At 36.5% G+C, this 22,504-nt stretch overlaps 1 protein-coding gene across 1 annotated transcript; it reads left to right on the top strand.

The window, feature by feature from the left end:
- Positions 1 to 1,239: 1,239 nt before the first annotated feature.
- Positions 1,240 to 21,654, top strand: LOC110462947 (dnaJ homolog subfamily C member 11-like). Its single transcript, XM_021517221.1, has 17 exons — positions 1,240 to 1,317; positions 2,018 to 2,147; positions 3,477 to 3,550; positions 3,723 to 3,824; positions 6,894 to 6,973; positions 7,573 to 7,750; positions 8,152 to 8,219; positions 8,822 to 8,901; positions 10,791 to 10,915; positions 11,813 to 11,895; positions 12,927 to 13,043; positions 13,734 to 13,889; positions 15,582 to 15,651; positions 16,490 to 16,599; positions 17,274 to 17,367; positions 18,570 to 18,699; positions 20,632 to 21,654. Exons 1-17 carry the CDS (start codon positions 1,246 to 1,248, stop codon positions 20,658 to 20,660), a joined length of 1,698 nt encoding a protein of 565 aa, XP_021372896.1. The 5' UTR covers positions 1,240 to 1,245; the 3' UTR covers positions 20,661 to 21,654.
- Positions 21,655 to 22,504: the final 850 nt, after the last annotated feature.

A 22,504-nucleotide genomic window follows, 5' to 3' on the forward strand; every position in this document is an offset into this window, starting at 1 on the left:
AACATCCTCAAAGATTACATTTTTCTAACATTTTTTAACTTACACATACAGATTAGGAGATGAGTGGGTTTCTATACGTTTCTGACATATCTTAAATTGTATGATATTTAAAGGTTGCATTGGAAACTAAATGTAAATGATGTTAATGTTCAACTATATTTCTTATTTAAGAAAGTTGAGAGAATCGTCATTTTTTTAATCAAACTCTTTATATGCTAAACCTGCAACAGCAACTTTACTTTTAGGCCGTGGCCATCACGGAACTTGACTGTTGGCTATTGAGTACCTCTCTCATCTTGAGCCCCAATACATAAAGCGTTATAGTAACGTGGGTTTGAAGCGTTCGTCTGACATAACCAGCGAGGAAGGGAATGCTAAATAGCTGAAAAGTTCTGCCGGATTCTAAGATGTCACCGAATTATACAATGCATGAAGTGTTTATCACTTACAAGCATTAAACGTTATATTTTTCTTTATTGAAATTATATATAATAAATAAGCCATTCACTATATTTTTGATGTGAATGTAATTTCAAAAGTGAATATCATTACAGAAGAGACGTTAACGGGAGGGTGAGCGTACCCAAAATGGAACAGTTACCCAAATTGGAACACTTTTTATATTATTTGATGCAGCATTTTTATTTTATTTTGCATTAAAAATGAATGGTATGTATTCTCACATAAGATTCATATAGTTTTATGCATTTTCAGCATATTTTGTCTGCCTTTCTTTTTAACATTGCTCATAAAAAGTGTTCCAATTAAAAAACCCGTTCCATTTTGGGTACCCTCACCGTAAAGTTAATTCATCTCTGCCTTCAGTAACAAACATCATTGTTAATGTTAATTTCTTTTTTATTAATGTTTTCTCAAACTAGGTGATTCATTATTCAATTAGATATATCAATGAAATAATACACCCCATTCAATAGATTATGTTCAACATGTATTTTTATATAGCTATTTTTAACATTGTATTACATATAAATAACTGTAAGAGATTTTCTGGTTTTGTATGAATAGTTAGCTATAACTGTTAGGTTGTTTCCCAATATATGAGTCTTTTAATGACACAATAGGTAATAAGGAATATATCAGATAATAAGAATTACATAAGATAACACAGATATTTTAAAAACATTTTGTTGATTTCTGATTGACGAAAAATGTGTCTTTTCAATCAACGTCATTCGGTAGGAATTTTCCTGCGCTTAGACTTAGCCATACTGTCACTGATCGAACATGGCCGCCTCCATGGAAGGCGAGGGTGACTTTGGAGAGGATTACTATGCAATGCTTAATATAGATAGACAGGTAATTTGTTACGTGAAGTTGTCTAAAAACACACTTTCATTAAAACTAAACACTTTTGAGAGTTATGATGAACTGAGTGTATAAACGCAGTTAGTATGCAAAATTTGAAATGTTCCCCGTGTAACCGTTGCGTCAGGTTCGGCTCCATCTGTCAGAATTTGTTATTCTTTTTGCTTATATGTCATCTTTGTATGAAGGCAAATTAAAAACCATCAAAGAAAAGTGTTTATTATCGTATGATGCACACAGTATGAATTTAGAATAACAAATTACCAAGTTGATGGATGAGAATGGTCAATATATGGGGTGCATAGCAACCTTGAATCAAGCCCTGTGTCATCGTACATGTACGTACGTTTTGAGCTCAGGTTCATTGGAACGGTTGCTTGAGTTTCAAATATCTTATCATGTCTCTTTTAAAGTGATTAAATAGTCAATCTTTTATTGCCATACATAGTAGAAACTCAAGAGGAAAAATAAAGAAATTTCAGTCCTACTCGAAAGTGAAAGTAGGCGAATATATGATTATAGCTTAAATCAAGACAGTCTGCATGAACATAAACAAACTTAATAATTTTTCTAAAATCCGCTGTTCCCTGTTCGATCTGCATGTCATGTACTTCAAAACTCCATGTTAATACTGATCAATATCATGCAACTTATGTTTGTTACTTAAACTTGATATTTTATTTTGTTTAAGTGTACAAATGCAGAAATTGATGCTGCCTATCGACGTCTCACCAAGATTTACCACCCAGATAGACACTTTGAGCCCATCAGAAAGAAAAAGGCTGAAAACTTGTTTATCAAACTTAAAACAGCTCATAATGGTAAATATTCAATATTTGTATTCATGAATGATTTGTTTTGATAATATTGTCAGTACTGTATACTGTGTCTTTTTCAAAGCAGTTTAACTTCTGCCTTTTTTGCCCTTTGCTATGAAGGCGAATTCAACATGACAGCGAATATCAGTACACAACATACCCTATATAGTAATAACATGAAAAGGGCGAAATTAACACTGGACGAGCTTGTATTTTATCAGTGACATGCAGTTATTGATTGGATGAAAGTTTCCTAATATGCAGTATATGATAGATGATTCATATTTTGATCTGTTTCAGTTGTAAATATGTAGAGAATAGACAATAGGGCTACAATTTAAATTAATGTTTTTTTTCTTTTTTCTAGGTTGTTTGATTTTATTTATTTATAAATGACTTGGCTATCAACACTATACAAATATATACATATACACTAGCTGCCTAAAAACTGAAAGAAAATATAGCGTAGTACTGTGGAATGATTAATCTTTGTGGGTGATTTATTTTTTTGTACTTTGGGCGTTTGTGGCTACATAAGTGATTATCGACCAATTCATAAGAGATGCTGAAGTTATATTCTTCTTTTTTGAAAATAATGACTAATACTAGTGTTGGTATACAGTATCCCAAATTAAAAAAACCTACACAAATTGGTCCATCAAATGGCATATTTCATCAAAACTTCACCAAATTTTGAACCCCATGAAATTATATGATTCACATAACACTATATGGATTATGGCAAAAGAGATATCAGAAGGAAAAGGTTATAAAGAAAAGAACCAGTGGAACTGTGTGTTAAACCTTAATTGCATTGATAATGACATCCTCGATATCCAGAGGTAAGGCTCACTTTCGCTCTCTACACCCCTGGAATATGTCATAGCAAAATTGAAGGCTCGGTGTGTGCACCGCCTTGTTGATGAGACAAGAAGACTAGTTTGATCCAAAAGAATCTCGCGGTTGCTTAACAGTAAAAATTTACAGACTTTGAGGTTGGGTGTTGCTCCTTTGTAATCTTCAAAGGACATGTATACGTATCAGCTTAGCGATTGGTCAGTTTTTTTTTTTTACTTGAGACCTATCAAATAGCTGTCTTTATGCCTTCAATTTTGCTATGACATATTCCAGGGGTGCAGAGAGCGTAAGTGAGCATAACCTCTCGAGTATTGAGGATGTGATCATGAACACCTTATCATAATTAGGGATGTCATGATTATTTTTCTCTAAAATTAAAAAACAATTGATAAGAAGATGAATTGTGGATTTTATTGTGATTGATTATAAAAAAGAGTTTACATACTTAGTCCATGTGCTTTTTTGCCTTACCAGTTCTATCAGATCCGAACAAGAGGCAAATATATGACCGTTTCGGTGTTAAGGGCCTCCAAGTGGAAGGACTTGAGGTAAGTTGTATCATATATATATTGCAACATCTAGATTTAACCTATGATAATTGGAAAATATCACTATTTAATACATTTTCAAATTTCTCCAACTGAAACGAGAGAGGATAACACTCCCAGAACTAAATGGGAAAAAACTTGGTCTTCTGAAACGTTGTCCCTTTATTTTCAGCTGATGACAAGGACGAGGTCTCCTGCTGAAATTATTGCTGAGCTGAATCGCTACCAACAGGAGCAGGAAGAAAGGAAACTTCAAAAGAGAACAAACCCCCATGTAAGATACATGTCAGTTAGGGCTATTCCATAATTAATCATATGGGGGAAATGGGAGTAAGCTAGGGCTGTTCTATAATTAATCATATGGGGGAGATGGGAGTAAGCTAGGGCTGTTCCATAATTAATCATACCGGGGAGGTGGGGGGAAGCTAGGGCTGTTCCATAATTAATCATATGGGGGAGGTGGGAGGAAGCTAGGGCTGTTCCATAATTAATCATATGGGGGAGGTGGGAGGAAGCTAGGGCTGTTCCATAATTAATCATATGGGGGAGGTGGGAATAAGCTAGGGCTGTTCCATAATTAATCATACCGGGGAGGGGGGGGTAAGCTAGGGCTGTTCCATAATTAATCATATGGGGGAGGTGGGAATAAGCTAGGGCTGTTCCATAATTAATCATACCGGGGAGGTGGGGGTAAGCTAGGGCTGTTCCATAATTAATCATATGGGGGAGTTGGGAGTAAGCTAGGGCTGTTCCATAATTAATCATATGGGGGAGGGGGAGGGAGCCAGGGCTGGTCCATAATTAATCATACGGGGGAGGGGGGAGTAAGCTAGGGCTGTTGCATAATTAATCATATAGGGGAGATGGGAGTAAGCTAGGGCTGTTCCATAATTAATCATATGGGGGAGGGGGAGTGAGCCAGGGCTGTTCCATAATTAATCATACGGGGGAGGTGGGAGTAAGCTAGGGCTGTTCCATAGCTAATCATATGGGGGAGGTGGGGGTAAGCTAGGGCTGTTCCATAATTAATCATATGGGGGAGATGGGAGGAAGCTAGGGCTGTTCCATAATTAATCATACGGGGGAGGGGGGAGTAAGCCAGGGCTGTTCCATAATTAATCATATGGGGGGAGGTGGGAGTAAGCTAGGGCTGTTCCATAGCTAATCATATGGGGGAGGTGGGAGTAAGCTAGGGCTGTTCCATAATTAATCATACAGGGGAAGTGGGAGTAAGCAAAGGCTGTTCCATTACTAATCATACGGGGGGAGGTGGGAGTAAGCTAGGGCTGTTCCATAACTAATCATACTAGGGAGGTGGGAGTAAACTAGGGCTGATCCATAATTAATCATACGGGGGAGGTGGGAGTAAGCTAGGGCTGTTCCATAATTAATCATATGGGGGAGGTTGGTATATGTTTAATTATATTATTATTGATTAAACCAGATCTGCCTACAATTCCTACTATTTTTATTAACCACTTTTGATATTAGATGGGTGGTGGGTCTCTGAAAAAGTGCTTCCCACCCCTCCCATACATTTATTCCAGAAAAGCACTTAGTCTTAGTATACGTAATTTGTAATATTTTATTTGAAAAAAAAAGAAACTGGTAGAAAACCTTGGCACCATTTCATATTCTTAAACTATTTGATTGTGAAGCATGTTCTGATGTATGCAGTACTATCGTTATGATGTCAAAACATCAATGCATCAAAATATAAAACAGATTCGGGATGAATGATTTTGTAGAAGATTGTTTTGTCTGTAACAATCGTAGAGCCTGTTTTGTTTCATGGTTTATACAGATTCTGTTACTGTGAAGTTACACTTTCTATTTTGATCTTGGGAGGGAATAAAACTTAAGTAATTTTCAAAGATGAATTTTATAAGTTTTGAAATTTATAGTGGCAACTAGTACTGCATGTGTAAGGTTTTTAGCTCACCTGGCCCAAAGAGCCATGTGAACTTTTGTCGTACTGCGGCGTCAATCGTCCGTCTGTCAACTTTTTAGCTCACCTAAGCTTTAGCTAAAGTGATCATGACCTATTGCTATCCGCCTTCGTCCGTCGTGGTACGTGGTGCGTTAATATTTTACATTTTCAACTTAAGCTGAAATATTGTCGAAGGGATTTCATTGATACTTCATGGGAATGTTACTGACATCTCCCTGACCAAGTGCTTTTATTTTAGAGGTCTATCGGAAATCCAATATGGCCCCCACGGCTGTCATTTTGAAAAACTATTTCAAACTTAAAGTCAAGTTCTACTGGACATATTTAACTGAAACTTGGTTGGAATGATTGACTCGTGGTCCTGACAAAGTGTTGTTATTTTTCAAGTCAATCAGAAATCCAATATGGCTGCCACGGCCGCCATTTTGAAAAACTATTACAAACTTAAAGTCAAGTTCTACTGGGCTGATTTAACTGATACTTAGTAGGAATGATCGACTCATGGTCCCGACAAAGTTTTTTTTCTTTTCGCGCCAATCAAAAATCCAATATGGGCGCCACGGCTGCCATTTTGAAAAAAACAACTATTTCAAACTTAAAATCAAGTTTATGCCGATTTAACTGAAACTCATGGCCCTGACAAACTTAACTTAAAGTTATACTTAACTATTTTGTATTCAAATTGGTAGGGATGATTGACATCATTATCTTCAATTCATATTTCAACAACAAAAATAAATACTGTAGGACTCAGGTGACCGTTAAGACCCATGGGCCTCTTGTTGTTTTTAACGACTTCTTCTGAAGAACTGGAGGACCTGGGGTCATGATAGGTACCTGGGACGGAGTGTTATAAAGTTTCCTCATTAAAATGACCTTGACCTACTTTCAAGGTCACAGGGGTCAAATATGTTAAAATCTTCAAACAACAATATTTGAAGAACCATTTGGACTAGAGTCATAATATTTAGGTATGTTATGTAGACCAGCTGTTTGATCTGTTTTCTTTATTACTGAAATGAGGTCAATGTAAGCCAGAGTCAAAGGTCAATGTTGGTTAAAAGCTTTAAAATTTCAAATTTCAAAGAGCAATATCTTAAAAATCGTTGAAGAGATGCTAAATTGTCTTGTGTTCTAGTTACCAAATTCGGTTTGAAGTTACCTTTATGTCAGTTTCATGAAACAAAAGAAACAGATGAGCGATACAGGCCTATTCCTCATCATAGACTTGCCGTTTGTCAAAGAGATATGATATTAAGCGAAATTTGTCTGGAACTGCTATATTTGACATCGTTGTTTATAGAAAATTTCACGGTAACATGATTCCTGTAAAGTATTCTATTAAAATATAAAAAGTATGTAAGTATAAAAAAAATCTGTTTATGTCTGCAGGGAATGGTGACATTGGGAATCAATGCAACAGATGTATTTGATGCAGATCCTGACATGGACGATGAATTAAACAGTTACAGGTATTAAAGGCAAAACAAAATCTGTATTTCTATTACTGCCACCCACTTTCACTATTTGTAAAAGTTGAAAGTCGTGAAAGTAAGTGTTTGAAAAAATAAACATAAGCCAAAATAAGTGTTTGTAAAAATAAACATAAGCCAAAATAAGTGTTTGTAAAAATAAACATAAGCCAAAATTGTTTGTAAAAATAAACATAAGCCAAAATAAGTGTTTGTAAAAATAAACATAAGCCAAAATAAGTGTTTGTAAAAATAAACATAAGCCAAAATAAGTGTTTGAAATAACTACTATTTGTAAGTTCACTCTTAAAAATAAGTATCCCTTGAAGAAGTATTTGTGGAAAAAGCACACCTATTTATGAAAGTATATGAAATAATGTATTTCTGAAAATCAGTGTTATTAAAATAAAACTTATTAAAATAAGTATTCTTTAAAATAAGCATAATTTCTGAAAATGAATACACCTATTTATGAAACTATGTAAAATATATTTTTAAAAGTGAATAATAATTATTCATAAAAACAAAATTTCATGAAAATAAATGGGAAAATGTCGTGATATGCTGTTGCTATACTTTTGTTCCCGAATCATTTTCAGATCCAGCATACCCAGTATAGAAATCAGTCACATGAGCCTGCACCAGTCGGTGGAGGTTCCGCTCACCAAGAAGAACACCGCAATCATTGCCGGCACGTTGGCCAATCGTAATGGGAATGGCAATGGCGCTTTTACAGCGGTGTGGCGAAGGCTTACCTCAGACAATGGATGGGCAGAGGTACTCTTATAATAATGAGTCAAAAACAACATCAATGGCAAAGTTAAAGCAGCGGTAACCTACAAAATCAAGTTAGGTTTTGTTCCGATTGAATATGTGTTAATTATTGCTATTGACCCTTTCCCCACCGTAGACCATAATGCACTCATCCCCATAAATGCATGGAAGAGTCTACTAAAGTTACCTAGGGGTGAAAGGGTTAATTGGGAAGGTAATTGTCCAAACACTCCTTGATGGTGATCATAAAACACCAGTCCCAATAGTATTAAACCTCCTATTGAAAGTCGATTGTGATCTAATTAGTTGTAATCTAATTTGAACTTTTTTCTAAATGAACATGAAAAAACCCAACTACATAACCATTGTACATTTATAAATACATCTACGTAATCTGTTGACAGCTGGCCTTGTCGTGTGGTGACAATATTGGAACTAGTCTACGAGGGTTCAAGAAAATCAACCGGCGATGGTGGGTATCAAGTTAATCCAGGTGTTCTTGTATTCAAAATTGATTGAAATCTGTCTATAGTAAATTGAAACAGCTAACAGCAAAGTCATTGAGAGATGTGATGATTGGCAGATACTACAAGTCAGAATGAAAAGACCTTTTCAGGGGTTTTTTTCATTGTTGATTTTGGATACGGCCTTTTTGTCTCATTTTGGGAAGAAAATGTTCCATTTGGAAAGGACATATTCAGGAGTAAACTGCAAATTTTGGGATTTTGTCATAAATATGAAATAGTTTCGATTGGGAATGGGGCCCCATTAACAACCCCAAAAAATCCCCAGAAAAAAAACATGCTTTTCCCCATGTGATTCAAGAGTTTGTATACTGAATTTTCTGTGATATTTATGTTGTTTTTATGTAAAATGAGCAGATTCATGTGCTGAAATATCTTTCAATGAATAATATACCACAAATGAAGTTCCATCATAAAAGACTAACATCCATTTCGTTCCTGAAGAACCATCATTTCTTGAAGATAAACTGTAACAAAGAAACTGTGAGGTTGGTGCCTAAAAGTGAACTGTGCTCTGTAATGATTTTACTGTCTCGTTTTTCATTTTCAGCTATTGTACTGCAAATGCCAACATTTCCTACCTGTCCAATAGGGGAAGAAAAGCCATCGCTTTCACAGGCTTCCAGACAAGTAAGTCAGAATAGTAGTCGAGCTGCGGTTTAATCATCAGCCATAAAGGTCAGTAGTTGAGCTAAGCGTTTCCATTTCTACCACCATAGATTAATAGAATCTCTCACCCCCTTAGAGTGAGATAAGGGAAACTCAACCAGAGGGGGGAGATTCTTCAGTTGCTGAAAACAAGGCTTGATATCTGAGTTTTTGGCAACTTAAAAATCCAGAGGGTTGCGATTCCCTATCTCACCTCAAGGAGGTGAACAATTCTTTTTCTCTTAATCTGTTCACCCATTCTGTATCATAAACATAATGTAATGTTACTGTTACAGGCCAAATGCTAGGTTAACGTGATGTTGATGCATTGTTGCCGTGACTCAAATGAATTGTTGATGTGACGTCATACAATTGTTGTGAATAGGGAAATCCCCCCCATCTCGACCCCAGGGTGAGACAAGGATATCTCACACTGGGAAAAGTGTGGAAACACCTGTCCAGGGTAAATGAAAATGTCGTCTTCAGGCCCCAATATCTGAACGGATTGAGTCCGCCCTTGAAGGACAAGGGAAGTAACTCTATGCAGGGAATAACTCCTTTTTGCTGTTCATCATCTTTATATTTAATGAAACATATGGAGATTGGAATAAAAACTCTGAATTGGAACTCTTCTTGGCAATTATAGCTAAAGGATAGCTACCCTTTACCTCAAATAGATCATTTTATATTTGTAGCTGAACTGGTCTAGGTCGATCGTCGGAGACCAGGTAGCTCAAATGGTTAGAGCTTCAGTCTAGAGTTCAGAAGGTCCTGAGTTCGAACCTCAGTCTGGCTGTTGCATTTCTCTTTCTCCTATATTACAAATTTGGCGCCCTACGAAATATACGCATGGGAGGTGGTATAGGGTCTCGTGTGTCTTCGGGGTTGAAGACTTTGTTGAAGGAGAAAGGAATGTAGCCGAACTGAACTAGGTAGATTGTCAGCAACCAGGTAGCTCAATTAGTTAGAGCGTCCATCTAGAGTTCAAAAGGTCCTGAGTTCAAACCTCGCTCTGGCCATTTCTATTTCTCCTATTACATATTCATGGTAGTGGAAATTTGAACACGTTTGTTTTTGTGAAGAGGTGTTTGTGTTTGGATGAAGAGGGTGACGAATCTACTGGTATGGGGGACTTATTGTTCATTTGATAATGCCCTCCACAACAAAATGTGTGGGGGGGGGGAGGGGGTTGCATATAGTGTTGCACATGTCCATTGCGCCCTGCCACGTCCTAATGCATTGCGATACAATGTAAACTTTATACAAAGGTCAGATATGGTAATACCTCGTTGTATTTCATGGTTCAAAGGTCAAGGCCAAGGACATCGTTGTTGCAAATAGAATATCATCAGCTGTTTCATCGTCAGATTTTGATCAAAGTTTATACAGTTCATATTTAAAAGGGGACTTCAGTTGCTATTCATTAAAAAAAAGTTCTCTATATTTCTCCATATATCAGCATGAAGTATGATATTACCTTGTATGCATACATAATTCAAGGTGTCAAGATCAAAGTTGGTGTTACTATTTATAGAACATTATTGAATACTGAAACTTATTTGACATGGCGATGGGGGCATTCATGTCTTAGACTTACAGACATTTTCTAGTTTCAATAAATTTTATTTTCAACATGAAAGGATTGGAGAACAGGCTGATAATTCCCATATCGTTCCTCTCCTAGCCAGATCAAGATATATATAAGCAAACATTGACCTATTTATTGGTTGCTGATATTTGTTGTCCTTGTCAAGTGTCAATAGTTTATAAGTGAACTAAAGCTGGTTTCTTACCAAGTTTGAAAAATCCCTTAATATTTGTGCAAAATTTGCATACAAACCCCGGAAAATTATCTTTTCTATCTCCTTCAGTGATAGCATGTCAGCTGGATTCTCACCTTGAGGGTCGACTTGTGTGGAATGTCGGGCGACCGTCAGCGATGAGGACGATAATAAAATACGACAAAGAGTCGTACATGCTGTTATTTACTGCTCAGGCAAGTTAGACGATATTAAACCTTTTTACATACATGTACATCTCTCACGTGTTCTGAGGAAGTTTAAAACTAACCGGTACTCTGAAAGTAAAAACTTCATGGGAAAGTGTCAATAAAAATAAAAATATTGAATTGCTGCTTATATTGACTTCATAATCTGTTTCATGTGAAGTGTACCCTTCACTAAATAATGTCTGTTATGGTCAGTGATGTCCTGTAGTTCTTGTGCTTTACACAAAGATGACATTTTTCAAATATATTTGATGGCTTACAATTTCTCTTAAAAAACATATTCTGTACCTCTAGCTAGCTGGTCATACAAACTCCAAATGTCATACCGTATTCACTGTAACGTAATGTGTCAGATCTATAAATCATTGGCTGGTCAGCTCTGAGATAAGAATGGGGTTTATATAATTTCAATTCCTCTCGAAAAGGGGAGGGATATTTCTAAACATTTTCTTCAGGTTGGTAAGTATGGATTATGAAGCCAATCAAGATGATGTGCTCATAGACTCTCGCACATCTATGAACAAGTATTAAACAAAGCGTAGCTGAATTGAGGCATTTCGGTACATATATAACAACTATTGTACATACGCTTACAGATTAGCCGAAATCGACAACGATTTTGTGGACAACTCGTACAGATTTTACACCTTAGTGTGCATACGCTTCACTGGTCATTTGTCTGATGAAGGTGACGGTGTACATATCGTACTTTTCATCGAAACGTCACATAGAAAATGTTATTGGTTGTGTAAAAAGAACTTTTCATAAGGGGGAGGGATGCTTATATCTTTGAAGACTGATTCTTATTAAACATGAGAAATTTCTATGGAATTGTTCATTTTTTATGTCACTGTTTATATCGATGTTATAATTTGTGCTTTCCAGCTTGGCATTCCAAACATTTTTCTTCAAACTGTTTTTGTCAAAAAGTTTCCAGAAAAGGATGCAAAAGTTCGTCTTTCAGCAAAGTGAGTATTAATTGTTCACAAAACAGTGTGCATGGTTATATACTGTTAATCACATAGAAACTTCCTATTGTTTTGTTAATATGATGTTATAACTTGGTTTACATTATATAGATAACAGCTGAGGTCTTTGTTTTTTCAATGCATTTGCTAGGGGTCGAACCCAAGACCTCTGGTAAACTATAGTCTTACATTCTACCAAATGAGCTAAAGAGAAATTCTCCCTAACTGAGTCGGTTGGGAAGGGGCTAGTATTTACCAGGGTGACATACTCCCCCTCCAGGAAAGAACTTGTCCCAGTCTTCCAGAGGTCATAGCAATTCTTGTGAAAACATCGCTGACTATATTTATCAATATTTCCCGGGTCCCTACATGGGTGCCAATGTAACAGAGGGCATTATTATTTCAATATCTCCGCCGAGAGTTGAACCCGGGACCTCTGGTCTACTAGTCTTAGATTCTACCGAATGAACTAAAGAGAAATTCTCTCTAGCCAAATCGGTAGGAAGTGGCTGATACAGTGGGATAATATGTCCATATGTAAATATATATCTACAGATTTTTATACTAAAGCTATTTATACTGATTTTCCGAGGTATTTTACTGATGTGTTGTGGTATTTTACTGATGTGCTGAGGTATATATACTGAAATGTCGACCTTTTGATACTAATGACATGGATATTTTATTCAAAGTCTTTCAAAAAGCGAAGATACAAATATTTCATTTTTAAATACAATAGTTCAATACAATGATTTCAGTACGATGATTCCCTAAGAGATAAACAAGAGATGGATGAAACATTACTAGGAATGGAACCAATTAGAAGCCTGTTATAGTTGGGACAAGCCCTGCACATCGCGTTGTATTACATATTATATAGATTACAGATATAAAGGATGTATAGATTTCAAGACCATGGCCAGCACAAAAATTTCTACCATGTGAACAGTTCCACTCACAAGAATTTCCAATGTTACCGTAAGCAGCATACGGAAATCAACTTTCATCTATCTGCTTTCTTTACATTATAGGGTAGGCACCATGGGTGCAGTTGTGGAATACGGCTGTGAGACGAAAGTGTCGCAGTTCAGTACCCTCGGCGCAACCATGGCGGTGGGCACCAGTGTGGGCGTGTCACTTAAAATCAAGTAAGACGTTTATTTCAACCTTCAATCCACACTGTTTCATACCACAAGGGTCTGATCATTTGAGATGTGAAAGTTACAGAGATAAACCCCAGATAAGTGTATACTATACAGTGAAACGTATTGTGACCTTGTGCTTACCATGAAGCTATCATTGCTGTATGCCGGAAACTTATTACCAAGTCCAATATTTGCCCTTTACCAGTGAAATTTATATTTCATCTGTGTTAATATCACCTTTAAGGTGTAATTGCTATAATGGTATGCTATGCTGTGTATTTGCCGTCATGATAAATTCACCTAAGACCTTTATGGAGGGAGAAAATTGCAAAAGATCAAATAAGTTGAACATTTTCCAATACAAAGACATAATTGCCAACTCTCCCTTTTAAGGACTTCCAATGAATGAATACGCTGAACTATTCCTATATTCTAAGATCTAATTATTTTATCTAAAAGAGCGACTCAAAAGATGTCATTTTAAAGGGTTCTTGTGTCCCTAGAGGTAATATACACATATTTTATTTATGTTTTTAATTTTGAGCACGTGGAAATCTCCCCAATGGAAATTCCAAAAGGTTTGCAAGTATGATAATGTATATAATATAACCTATGGCAAAAAGTCATCTTACAATTACGAACATCTATCTCTATAAAATTATTACCTATATTTGTGGATGTTCCTTTCCACAGGTTTATCCGAGGCCAACAGGAATTCTTCTTCCCAATACACTTGTCTGAGAGCATTGTCCCTGAGGCTATAGTGTACGGTACCTTCCTCCCACTGGCTATCTATTTCGTGGCAAAGAAGCTCATCATAGATCCGTACCTTAAATGTCAGGAGGAAGAGTGAGTATCTACGACAGGGATTAAGCTTTTTAAACTGTATTTCTGATAATAAGTGCCCCTCCCCTTTCAAGTGCCCTCCCCTTTTTATACGCCCGTCAAATTTGACGGAAGTATTATGGTATGGGGTTGTCCGGCCTGACAGCCCACGTACACTTTTGATTGTCCAGCAATCTACTCCTACATTTTTCGACCGATCTCTTTGAATCTTGGTATACATTAAAATCATGATATGAAGTTGTGTCTCCCTTAAAAAGAATTTTGATTCGACAATTTTTCTAAAAGTTATTGCCCTTTGTTTATTTCAGTATTTGATTTTTGTCCAGCAATCTTCTCCTACATTTTTCAACGGATCTCTTTGGAACTTGGTATACATTATAATCATGATATGAAGTTGTGTATCCCGTAAAAGAATTTTGATTCAACGATTTTTGCAAAAGTTCTTGCCCTTTGTTCATTTCAGTATTTGATTTTTTTTGTACGGAGATTTTCTCCCACATTTTTTATAGCATGTCAGCTAACCACTCTTAGAATGATGCAGATCTTATTTCAATGTAAGAAAGTATATAACACTATATGGCATTTGACAGGCATATATTGTTCTACCCCGCGGTACTCTTGTTTGAGTAATTACTGGGGTATTGATGATATTTATAATAAGTGCCCTTTTTCCCATACAACCTCCCTCCCTGGTTCTCTCAAGTTAATACCAAATTATAGCACTATAATATCTCCACTTTTTATCAGACACTACAGTATAGCAGTCTAACTCGACTGTTGATAAGCCTTTAAACAGGTCCATATTATGTTAAGAGCACAGCAAGGGGCCAAATTTTCAAAACAAATGCACATTGGCCATCATATTTTTAAACATTGAACATTTTGTGCAGTTTCTATCACGTTGGTCTCTAAGACCATGGTCAATGTTACTTGAAACTGCAAAGCTGCTCATTGGGGTGTACCTTTGAGAATTCCACTAACTTGTTTTACTATGCCCTGCGATGAAGTGTTGAGGGCCACGTAATGCCACCCTTGTCTGTACGTATGTTTTGCCGATTAAGTTTTTGTGTTTAGGTCATTTATGGACTAAGCACTGAAGCAAGGGTCATGGAACTTCACATGCTTATGTGCCTTTATGAGTAGAGCATGTTCAGGATATCTTTGTGACCTTGACCTTTGACCACACTCTCTGTGACCTTGGTAAGGATTTAGGATATCTTTGTGACCTTGACCTTTGACCACAATCTCTCTGACCTTGGTTAAGATTTTACGTTTGGGTCAGTCATTGACTTGGTACTGCAGCTAAGGTCATGCAAATTCATGTGACCTTGACCTTTGACCTTGGCCTATGTGCCCTTTGCCTATGTGCCCTTTGCCTCAGTTATGAAGCATGGGAGTGTGGCATCCATGTCATACGACGCATTCCTAATTTAATATCGGAGAGCAGATCTAAAACTTGAGAGGGAACCACTTTAAGATACGACATACTGTAGAATCATTAATTTCCGTGGGGTTTAAATTTCGTGGTTTTCATATACTAGCCTGTTTCAAGGACATTATATTTCGCTGATTTCTGATTTTCCCCTATGTATATCATACTAAATTTATTTTTTCGTGGGGATTTAATTTCGTGGATTTTTGTTATCAACGAAAAATTTATGATTTTACGGTACTGCATATTCACATTCATTTCAGATCACAAGGAAAGGAAAAGGAAGAGGCAGCCGAGAAAATGGCAGCAAAGAAAGAAGAAGCAGCAGCGACTGTAAGACGCTCTTAAATATAATTAATTTCATTATGATCTCCCGAAGATTCTGTGTAGATGTAATCTGCCGTAAGCAAACTCCAATACTAATGATCTAGCTTTTGACCTCTGTATTTCTGTATCCTGATGCATGGCTGTATAAAAAATGAAAATGGTATCGCGTGTGTATCTTTGGTCAAAATTAACATCTTGTGTAATAAAGCACTGCACCTGTACAATGGAGCCGCCTCCTGTAACGCAAGGCCATTAAATGTGTCGGCCATTACATGTGTCGGCCATTATATATAGTAATAGCCAGCAAGTACAACATGTTGCTGTGTTAACATGGAGATATCCTGCGAACCCTGGCGTGCTCTGTCTAATTACAAGTATAAAGCAAGAACAACCCAAGTAGGAGATATTGCAATAAGGCCAGACTACAACCATTCAACATGTTCCCTGTCATTGGTACGAAAGTCAATAATGGCCAAAGATTTATGACAAAAAAATATCCATGTCATTGCCGTATATCATAACATATGATAGGGCGCGTGATGTTTTTATTTCCACACCTTCATAATTGGATGGAGAGCTACGGCTGCTGCACTCTCCTGTCCTTCGGTACCAATCATCTGGTGATAAGCAATTTGTTCGGTCTTGATGCCAAGACATCTCGCCGTCTGTGGTCTTTGCTACTGCTGCCCTGAAACACATTGGTCTGTTTTTAAGCAAAGTATATTTGCATTCACAAAAATTAGGTACTCCAAAAAATACAGTTTTACAGCATGTTCTGTGGCTGCCTGTTGTAGAGGGTTCGGAGATTTGTTCATGTAAAAGATTTTGTCTTGTATTGAAATAGGTTGAGCTATTGAAAGAGTCTGTGGAACGAAGCATTGAATCGGAGGAAAGAAAACGAGGTCTAGTAATTCTGAAGGCACTGTATGGGAAGCTGATATCCGACGACGAAGGGTAAGATATCAACTCAGAAAGGACTAGGGTTTGATAAAGACATGGTTTTGGCCTGAGTAATAGATTTCTTAATATTCCGAAATAAAATGTAATTACGAATTTAAAACTCTTTAGACAATAAGGAAGTGTTTACATGCTTACATGAAACAGTATTATAATTAACCCTTATATTATATTTGCAAGATTCATTAAGACACGGCTATTTAAAAAAAAAAAAAATGTTCTTACCCAGACAGTTTCGTTGACATTCTGCCAGCTTGGTCACAGGTGACATTAGTGATGTGGGAGTTACTTCCCCTTGTTTACCACAGTGAGTCAGTCAGATCATGTGTTATTGTCTTATTTTTGGCATGAATGTTCATGTGGGGTCTAAGAAGGACAATATGGATTTAATTTAACAAACAAAAAATCATTGGATAGGGTCAAACGGGCGTATTATGCATCTGTTTGCGGTGCTCATGTTTACATAGCAGTGACTTTATGAATCTTGCAAATAAACCTTACATTCCTGCTAAATGAACCTTTTCAGTGATAACCCTTCAATTTAATTTTTCTTTTCTTGAATGCCAAATGTACAAAATTTCCCGTTTCATTCTATTCCCACCTGACAATAAAAGAACCTTTGTTGGCCTGAGAGAACCCCTGATAGTATGGTACTTGTTTTATTCGTACAGAGAACTGCTGGATGGCCAATGTATCGATGTGATCACCCCCGTACAGGCTTTGGTTCGGGACTCCCAACTCATCCTGTCCGACACCAAAACTAAGGTAAGCTGTGAAATATCTCTAGGCCGCTTTCGTTTATTGAGATCCAAACGGTTGGACCAGATTTGTTTGTTTGTTTATGAAACAAGGTCGGACCCAGTAATCTGATGCTGCTTTCAGGCGAGCCTTGACAAAGCCAGTTCTGCATAAATATTCGCAGGTCCGAAAGGGTTTATACCTGAAAATATTACATAAAAAAACAGACAAACTGCTTGTTCCGCATAAAGGAACAGGCCCCTACAGTACAAACACATCATGATCACGATTTACACTTAATACAACAAAATATTCTAACATCAAAGAATCCAACCATTTGTAAAAAAAAAAAGAGAAAAATTTACAGCAATACATATGTACCATGCATTATTTTTGTGAGACCAGGTCACCGTTACTATAAATAGTTTTTTTTTGCTTTTATCACTCTACAAACTTCAAGTTTGATGCAACTGTCTTGAAGGTTTGCATTGGTGCTCACAAGTAATACCTCTTTTATGAGTTGATGTTTTGACCTATGTAAGATCACTGATTACTATACTTAAAAGATCATTTGATGTCTTCACACTAACAACATCATTACTTTTCTGATTATCTCGAAACTTTACGCACATCTTAAAAATGGAACAAGTTTGTGTTTCAGCCTTCCAGAGTCATCACCAATTCAAACATTCTTGTAAAAAGTAACTTTTGTATCGCCACAATCTTCATTTTGTATGGTATTAATGTCACCCTGGTAAGATATTAGCCACTTCCTACCGACTCTACAAGGGAGAATTTCTAATTGCTCATTCGGTAGACCGTAAGACTAGTAAACCAGAGGTCCCGGGTTCGACTCCAAGCAGAGGCATTAAAAAAAATAATGACCTCTGTGGCATTTTGTACTACATGTTATCTTGACGACAGTGATAATTTGCAATGCTTTGTTTATTTTTAGTATTATAGGTATGCCATTGTATTGCTTTAGAAAGATACATGTTATCCCTCAGTATATTGCCCACCCCTGTATCAGGACAATGTTTTGCCAGGAACATGATGGCAGATTAATAAGGTTTTACTGTAGTTGTAGTGTACATTGTGTAATGTGAAGAGTACAGGGAAGGGAGGTAATTGTGTAATATTAAGAGTACAGGAAAAGGTGGTATCCCAATAGTTTCCTTTCTGAGAGATTTCCTGTCACAGTTAATGTTATATGTTGTGTTTATTTACAGTGTGATATACCTGGTTTCTATGATCCATGCCCAGGCGAGACGAAAACACTATATATAAGATACAAATTTAGAAATAAGCTACACCAGGTCACCTTGGCAGACAATGATGCCATCCGACTACCCCTACAGAGTAAGTACACTTATTATCATGGCTACAAAGTAAGTACACTTATTATCATGGCTACAAGAGTAAGTACACTAATTATCATGGCTATAGAGTAAGTATACTTATTATCATCGCTACAGAGTAAGTACACTTATTATCATGGCTACAGAGTAAGTACACTTTATATCATGGCTATAGAGTAAGTACACTTATTATCATGGCTACAGAGTTAGTACACTTATTCTCATGGCTACAGAGTAAGTACACTTATCATCATGGCTACAGAGTAAGTACACTTATTATCATGGCTACAGAGTAAGTACACTTATTATCATGGCTACAGAGTAAGTACACTTATTATCATGGCTACAAAGTAAGTACACTTATTATCATGGCTACAAGAGTAAGTACACTAATTATCATGGCTATAGAGTAAGTATACTTATTATCATGGCTACAGAGTAAGTACACTTATTATCATGGCTACAGAGTAAGTACACTTATTATCATGGCTACAGAGTAAGTACACTTATTATCATGGCTACAGAGTAAGTACACTTATTATCATGGCTACAGAGTAAGTACACTTATTATCATGGCTACAGAGTAAGTACACTTATTATCATGGCTACAGAGTAAGTACACTTATTATCATGGCTACAGAGTAAGTACACTTATTATCATGGCTACAGAGTAAGTACACTTATTATCATGGCTACAGAGTAAGTACACTTATTATCATGGCTACAGAGTAAGTACACTTATTATCATGGCTACAGAGAAAGTACACTTATTATCATGGCTACAGAGTAAGTACACTTATTATCATGGCTACAGAGAAAGTACACTTATTTTCATGGCTACAGAGTTAGTACACTTATTATCATGGCTACAGAGTAAGTACACTTTATATCATGGCTACAGAGTAAGTACACTTATGATCATGGCTACAGAGAAAGTACACTTATTATCATGGCTACAGAGTAAGTACACTTATTATCATGGCTACAGAGAAAGTACACTTATTTTCATGGCTACAGAGTTAGTACACTTATTATCATGGCTACAGAGTAAGTACACTTTATATCATGGCTACAGAGTAAGTACACTTATGATCATGGCTACAGAGTAAGTACACTTATTATCATGGCTACAGAGTAAGTACACTTATTATCATGGCTACAGAGAAAGTACACTTATTATCACAACTGCAGTTTAGTACACTTTATATCAGACTAAATTCTACAAAGTTAGTATACTTTACTTCAAACTTTGCAGTACATACAATATTAGGAGGCACGGTAGTCTGATGGCAGAACGCCGGGCTCGTGACCGAAGGGTTGCGGGTTAAACTCATGTCACGGCACTGTATTGTCTCTTTGAGCAAGATACTTTACTCAGCTTATTCCAGTCTATTCAGCTGTAAATAAGTACATGGTTGGGTAGTACTAGAATTGTTGAATGCTAGCTGTGATCGCCGAAATGGCAGCACCGGCTGTATGCTTGTGAACCACAAATTATTACTATGATTATTATTATTATATATATTTTTCTAAATAATGAAATGAAAATATTTTGTTGTGACAAGTACATTGCATTTTTATGCTACGACACAACAATGTCCATGGTCAGTTGTCCAGTGTCTGTCCATCTTCAACTTTTCATTTAAAACACTACTTGTCTAAAACTGCTGAGCATATTTTGATTTAGTTTGGTCTGGAGCATTATTGGGCCAAGGGGACTGCCTGTTTTATAAATGAAATGTGTTTTACCCCTCTTGGAGAAGAGTGGGACACAAGGGTCTTAGCCCTTGGCTTATAACTTATTAGATAATGGCTATGATAATGAAGAATCCTAGAATCCGGAAATCAACTGCTGTGTAACAGATGAGCAATACAGGCCCAATTGACCTCTTATTTTGAGAATTCCTTTTAATGCTTCTTGTTTTCTTTTCAGAACATCTTTTAAAGGAAGACGAGACTTGAATGAGGAGTAGACAATGACATATCTTTCACAATGTGCTAGCATTAACTCACATTCATTTGCATTTACAAAATCCAGGGGGGATAACTCTGGATCAAGTTTCAGGGTTTTGACCATATATCATGGAAATGTAAAATCAACATCCACGCTGTGAATTTGAATACAAGTCGGGATTGTATCTATGCTTCAATGATTACGAGTGTGCCAAAATCAATTCTGCCTGGCCGGTCAATTACAAGGCGTGCTTTGAGATCACTCGATTTGGCGAGATTACAATGGAGCCGATATTTGTTTTCATTGTTATGAATATTTTTTGTAATTCAGATGATAATAGTTGGGCTAGACACGGAGGTTTCTTAACTGTGTAATATATAAAAAAAATCTTTATTAGATAGCCATGTTTTTCAGATGAATTGCATAATCTAACATCTAGGACGGTGGTTTAAATTGCAGCTATTTATTAAGACTTAATTAACCTCCTGGATTTTTGTTTTCATAAGTTGTGAAAAATGTGAATAAGTCCAACATCTATGACAATCAAATTGACTAGAAAACTAGTATTGTGAGTTATCCCATCCTTATAATCCAGGGGTTGCACTGCAGAGAGCGTAAGTGAGTGTAACCCTGGAGTAACGAGGTAAGAGTTACTAATCAGTTAAGGTTCTGAAGACATAGTGTTTACCTGGAAACTTTCACCCCGTCAAACTTTCCCCTACATCGGTTAAACCCATATTCGCCCGGTGTTTATTTCACCCTTCACGTTTAAAAACTATATTTATGATATTGTTAACTAATCTTCGTTCTAATGATAGATTTGCCCCCCTTGTGGATGGAAAAAATGCAAAATTTAGAAAATGCTTTGGAAATTCCTGGGTTTACAGTAATGTATATTGATAGCATATGTTTCAGTATCCTTGATATCTAGTGGTTATGCTCACTTTCGCTCTCTGGACCATGTCATAGCAAAATTGATGGCACACGGCTAGCTATTTGATTGGTGTCAGGTAAAATACTCTGACCAATCACGAGGCTGATACTTGTCCTTTGAAGATTACCAAGGAGCGACACCCAACTTCAAAGCTTATCAATTTTTACCGTTATGCGACCGCGAGATTCTTTTGATGTACATCAAAGGATCAAACTTGTCTCATCCACAAAGTGCTGCACATTGAGCCTTCAATTTTACTATGACATATTCTAGGGGTGTAGAGAGCGAAAGTGAGCGTAACCCCTGGATATCAAGGATGCTGTTTCAGCTGCCTGTTCAAATAACTGTTCATGTAGATTTTTCTATATCTTTTACGTGTAATGATTGAACACATATTAATGGTTGTAATTGAATGATATCATGAATTTGTGGTGAAAAGGAAAAAAGTGATGGGGTTTTGACATGATGAGGTAAATAGATAAGAAGAATCTATATTTTGTATTTCATACTTACCAACTTTTTAAAATTTATGTGAAGCAGATTAAATGTGCTCTTAATTAAAAAAGCATGTATTGAATATCTCTGTATAAACCCTAGGGGGAAAATATCATTTTGAAATGGCATCTTTTGAGTTGTTCTTTCAGATAGAGCCGTCAGATCTTAGAAAATAGGAATAGCTTAGCAAATCCACTTGTTGAAAATGCTCAAATTTTTTAGGGCCCAAAATTGGGAGTCTCCCTCCAAAATAGAGAGAGTTAACAAGTATGGTATTCATTGCTGCTCATTTCAATAAACCTCAGATACTTGTTTCATAAACACATGTACAGACTTTATCATAATTACATGATTCCCCCAAAAGAATTTCTTTAGAATCATAACAATGCCAATACTATATTATCAAACTCTTTTCCACAGTCT

Source organism: Mizuhopecten yessoensis, unplaced genomic scaffold (assembly GCF_002113885.1).
Source record: "Mizuhopecten yessoensis strain PY_sf001 unplaced genomic scaffold, ASM211388v2 scaffold10847, whole genome shotgun sequence".
Classification (NCBI taxonomy): domain Eukaryota; kingdom Metazoa; phylum Mollusca; class Bivalvia; order Pectinida; family Pectinidae; genus Mizuhopecten; species Mizuhopecten yessoensis.

Excerpts from the sequence above, each read along its gene's own strand:
- LOC110462947 (XM_021517221.1), top strand. The coding sequence starts at position 1,246 with ATGGCCGCCTCCATGGAAGGCGAGGGTGACTTTGGAGAGGATTACTAT. Across the intron at positions 3,825-6,893 it reads AAAAGAGAACAAACCCCCAT|GGAATGGTGACATTGGGAAT; the intron begins GTAAGATACATG and ends TTATGTCTGCAG. Across the intron at positions 7,751-8,151 it reads CAGACAATGGATGGGCAGAG|CTGGCCTTGTCGTGTGGTGA; the intron begins GTACTCTTATAA and ends ATCTGTTGACAG.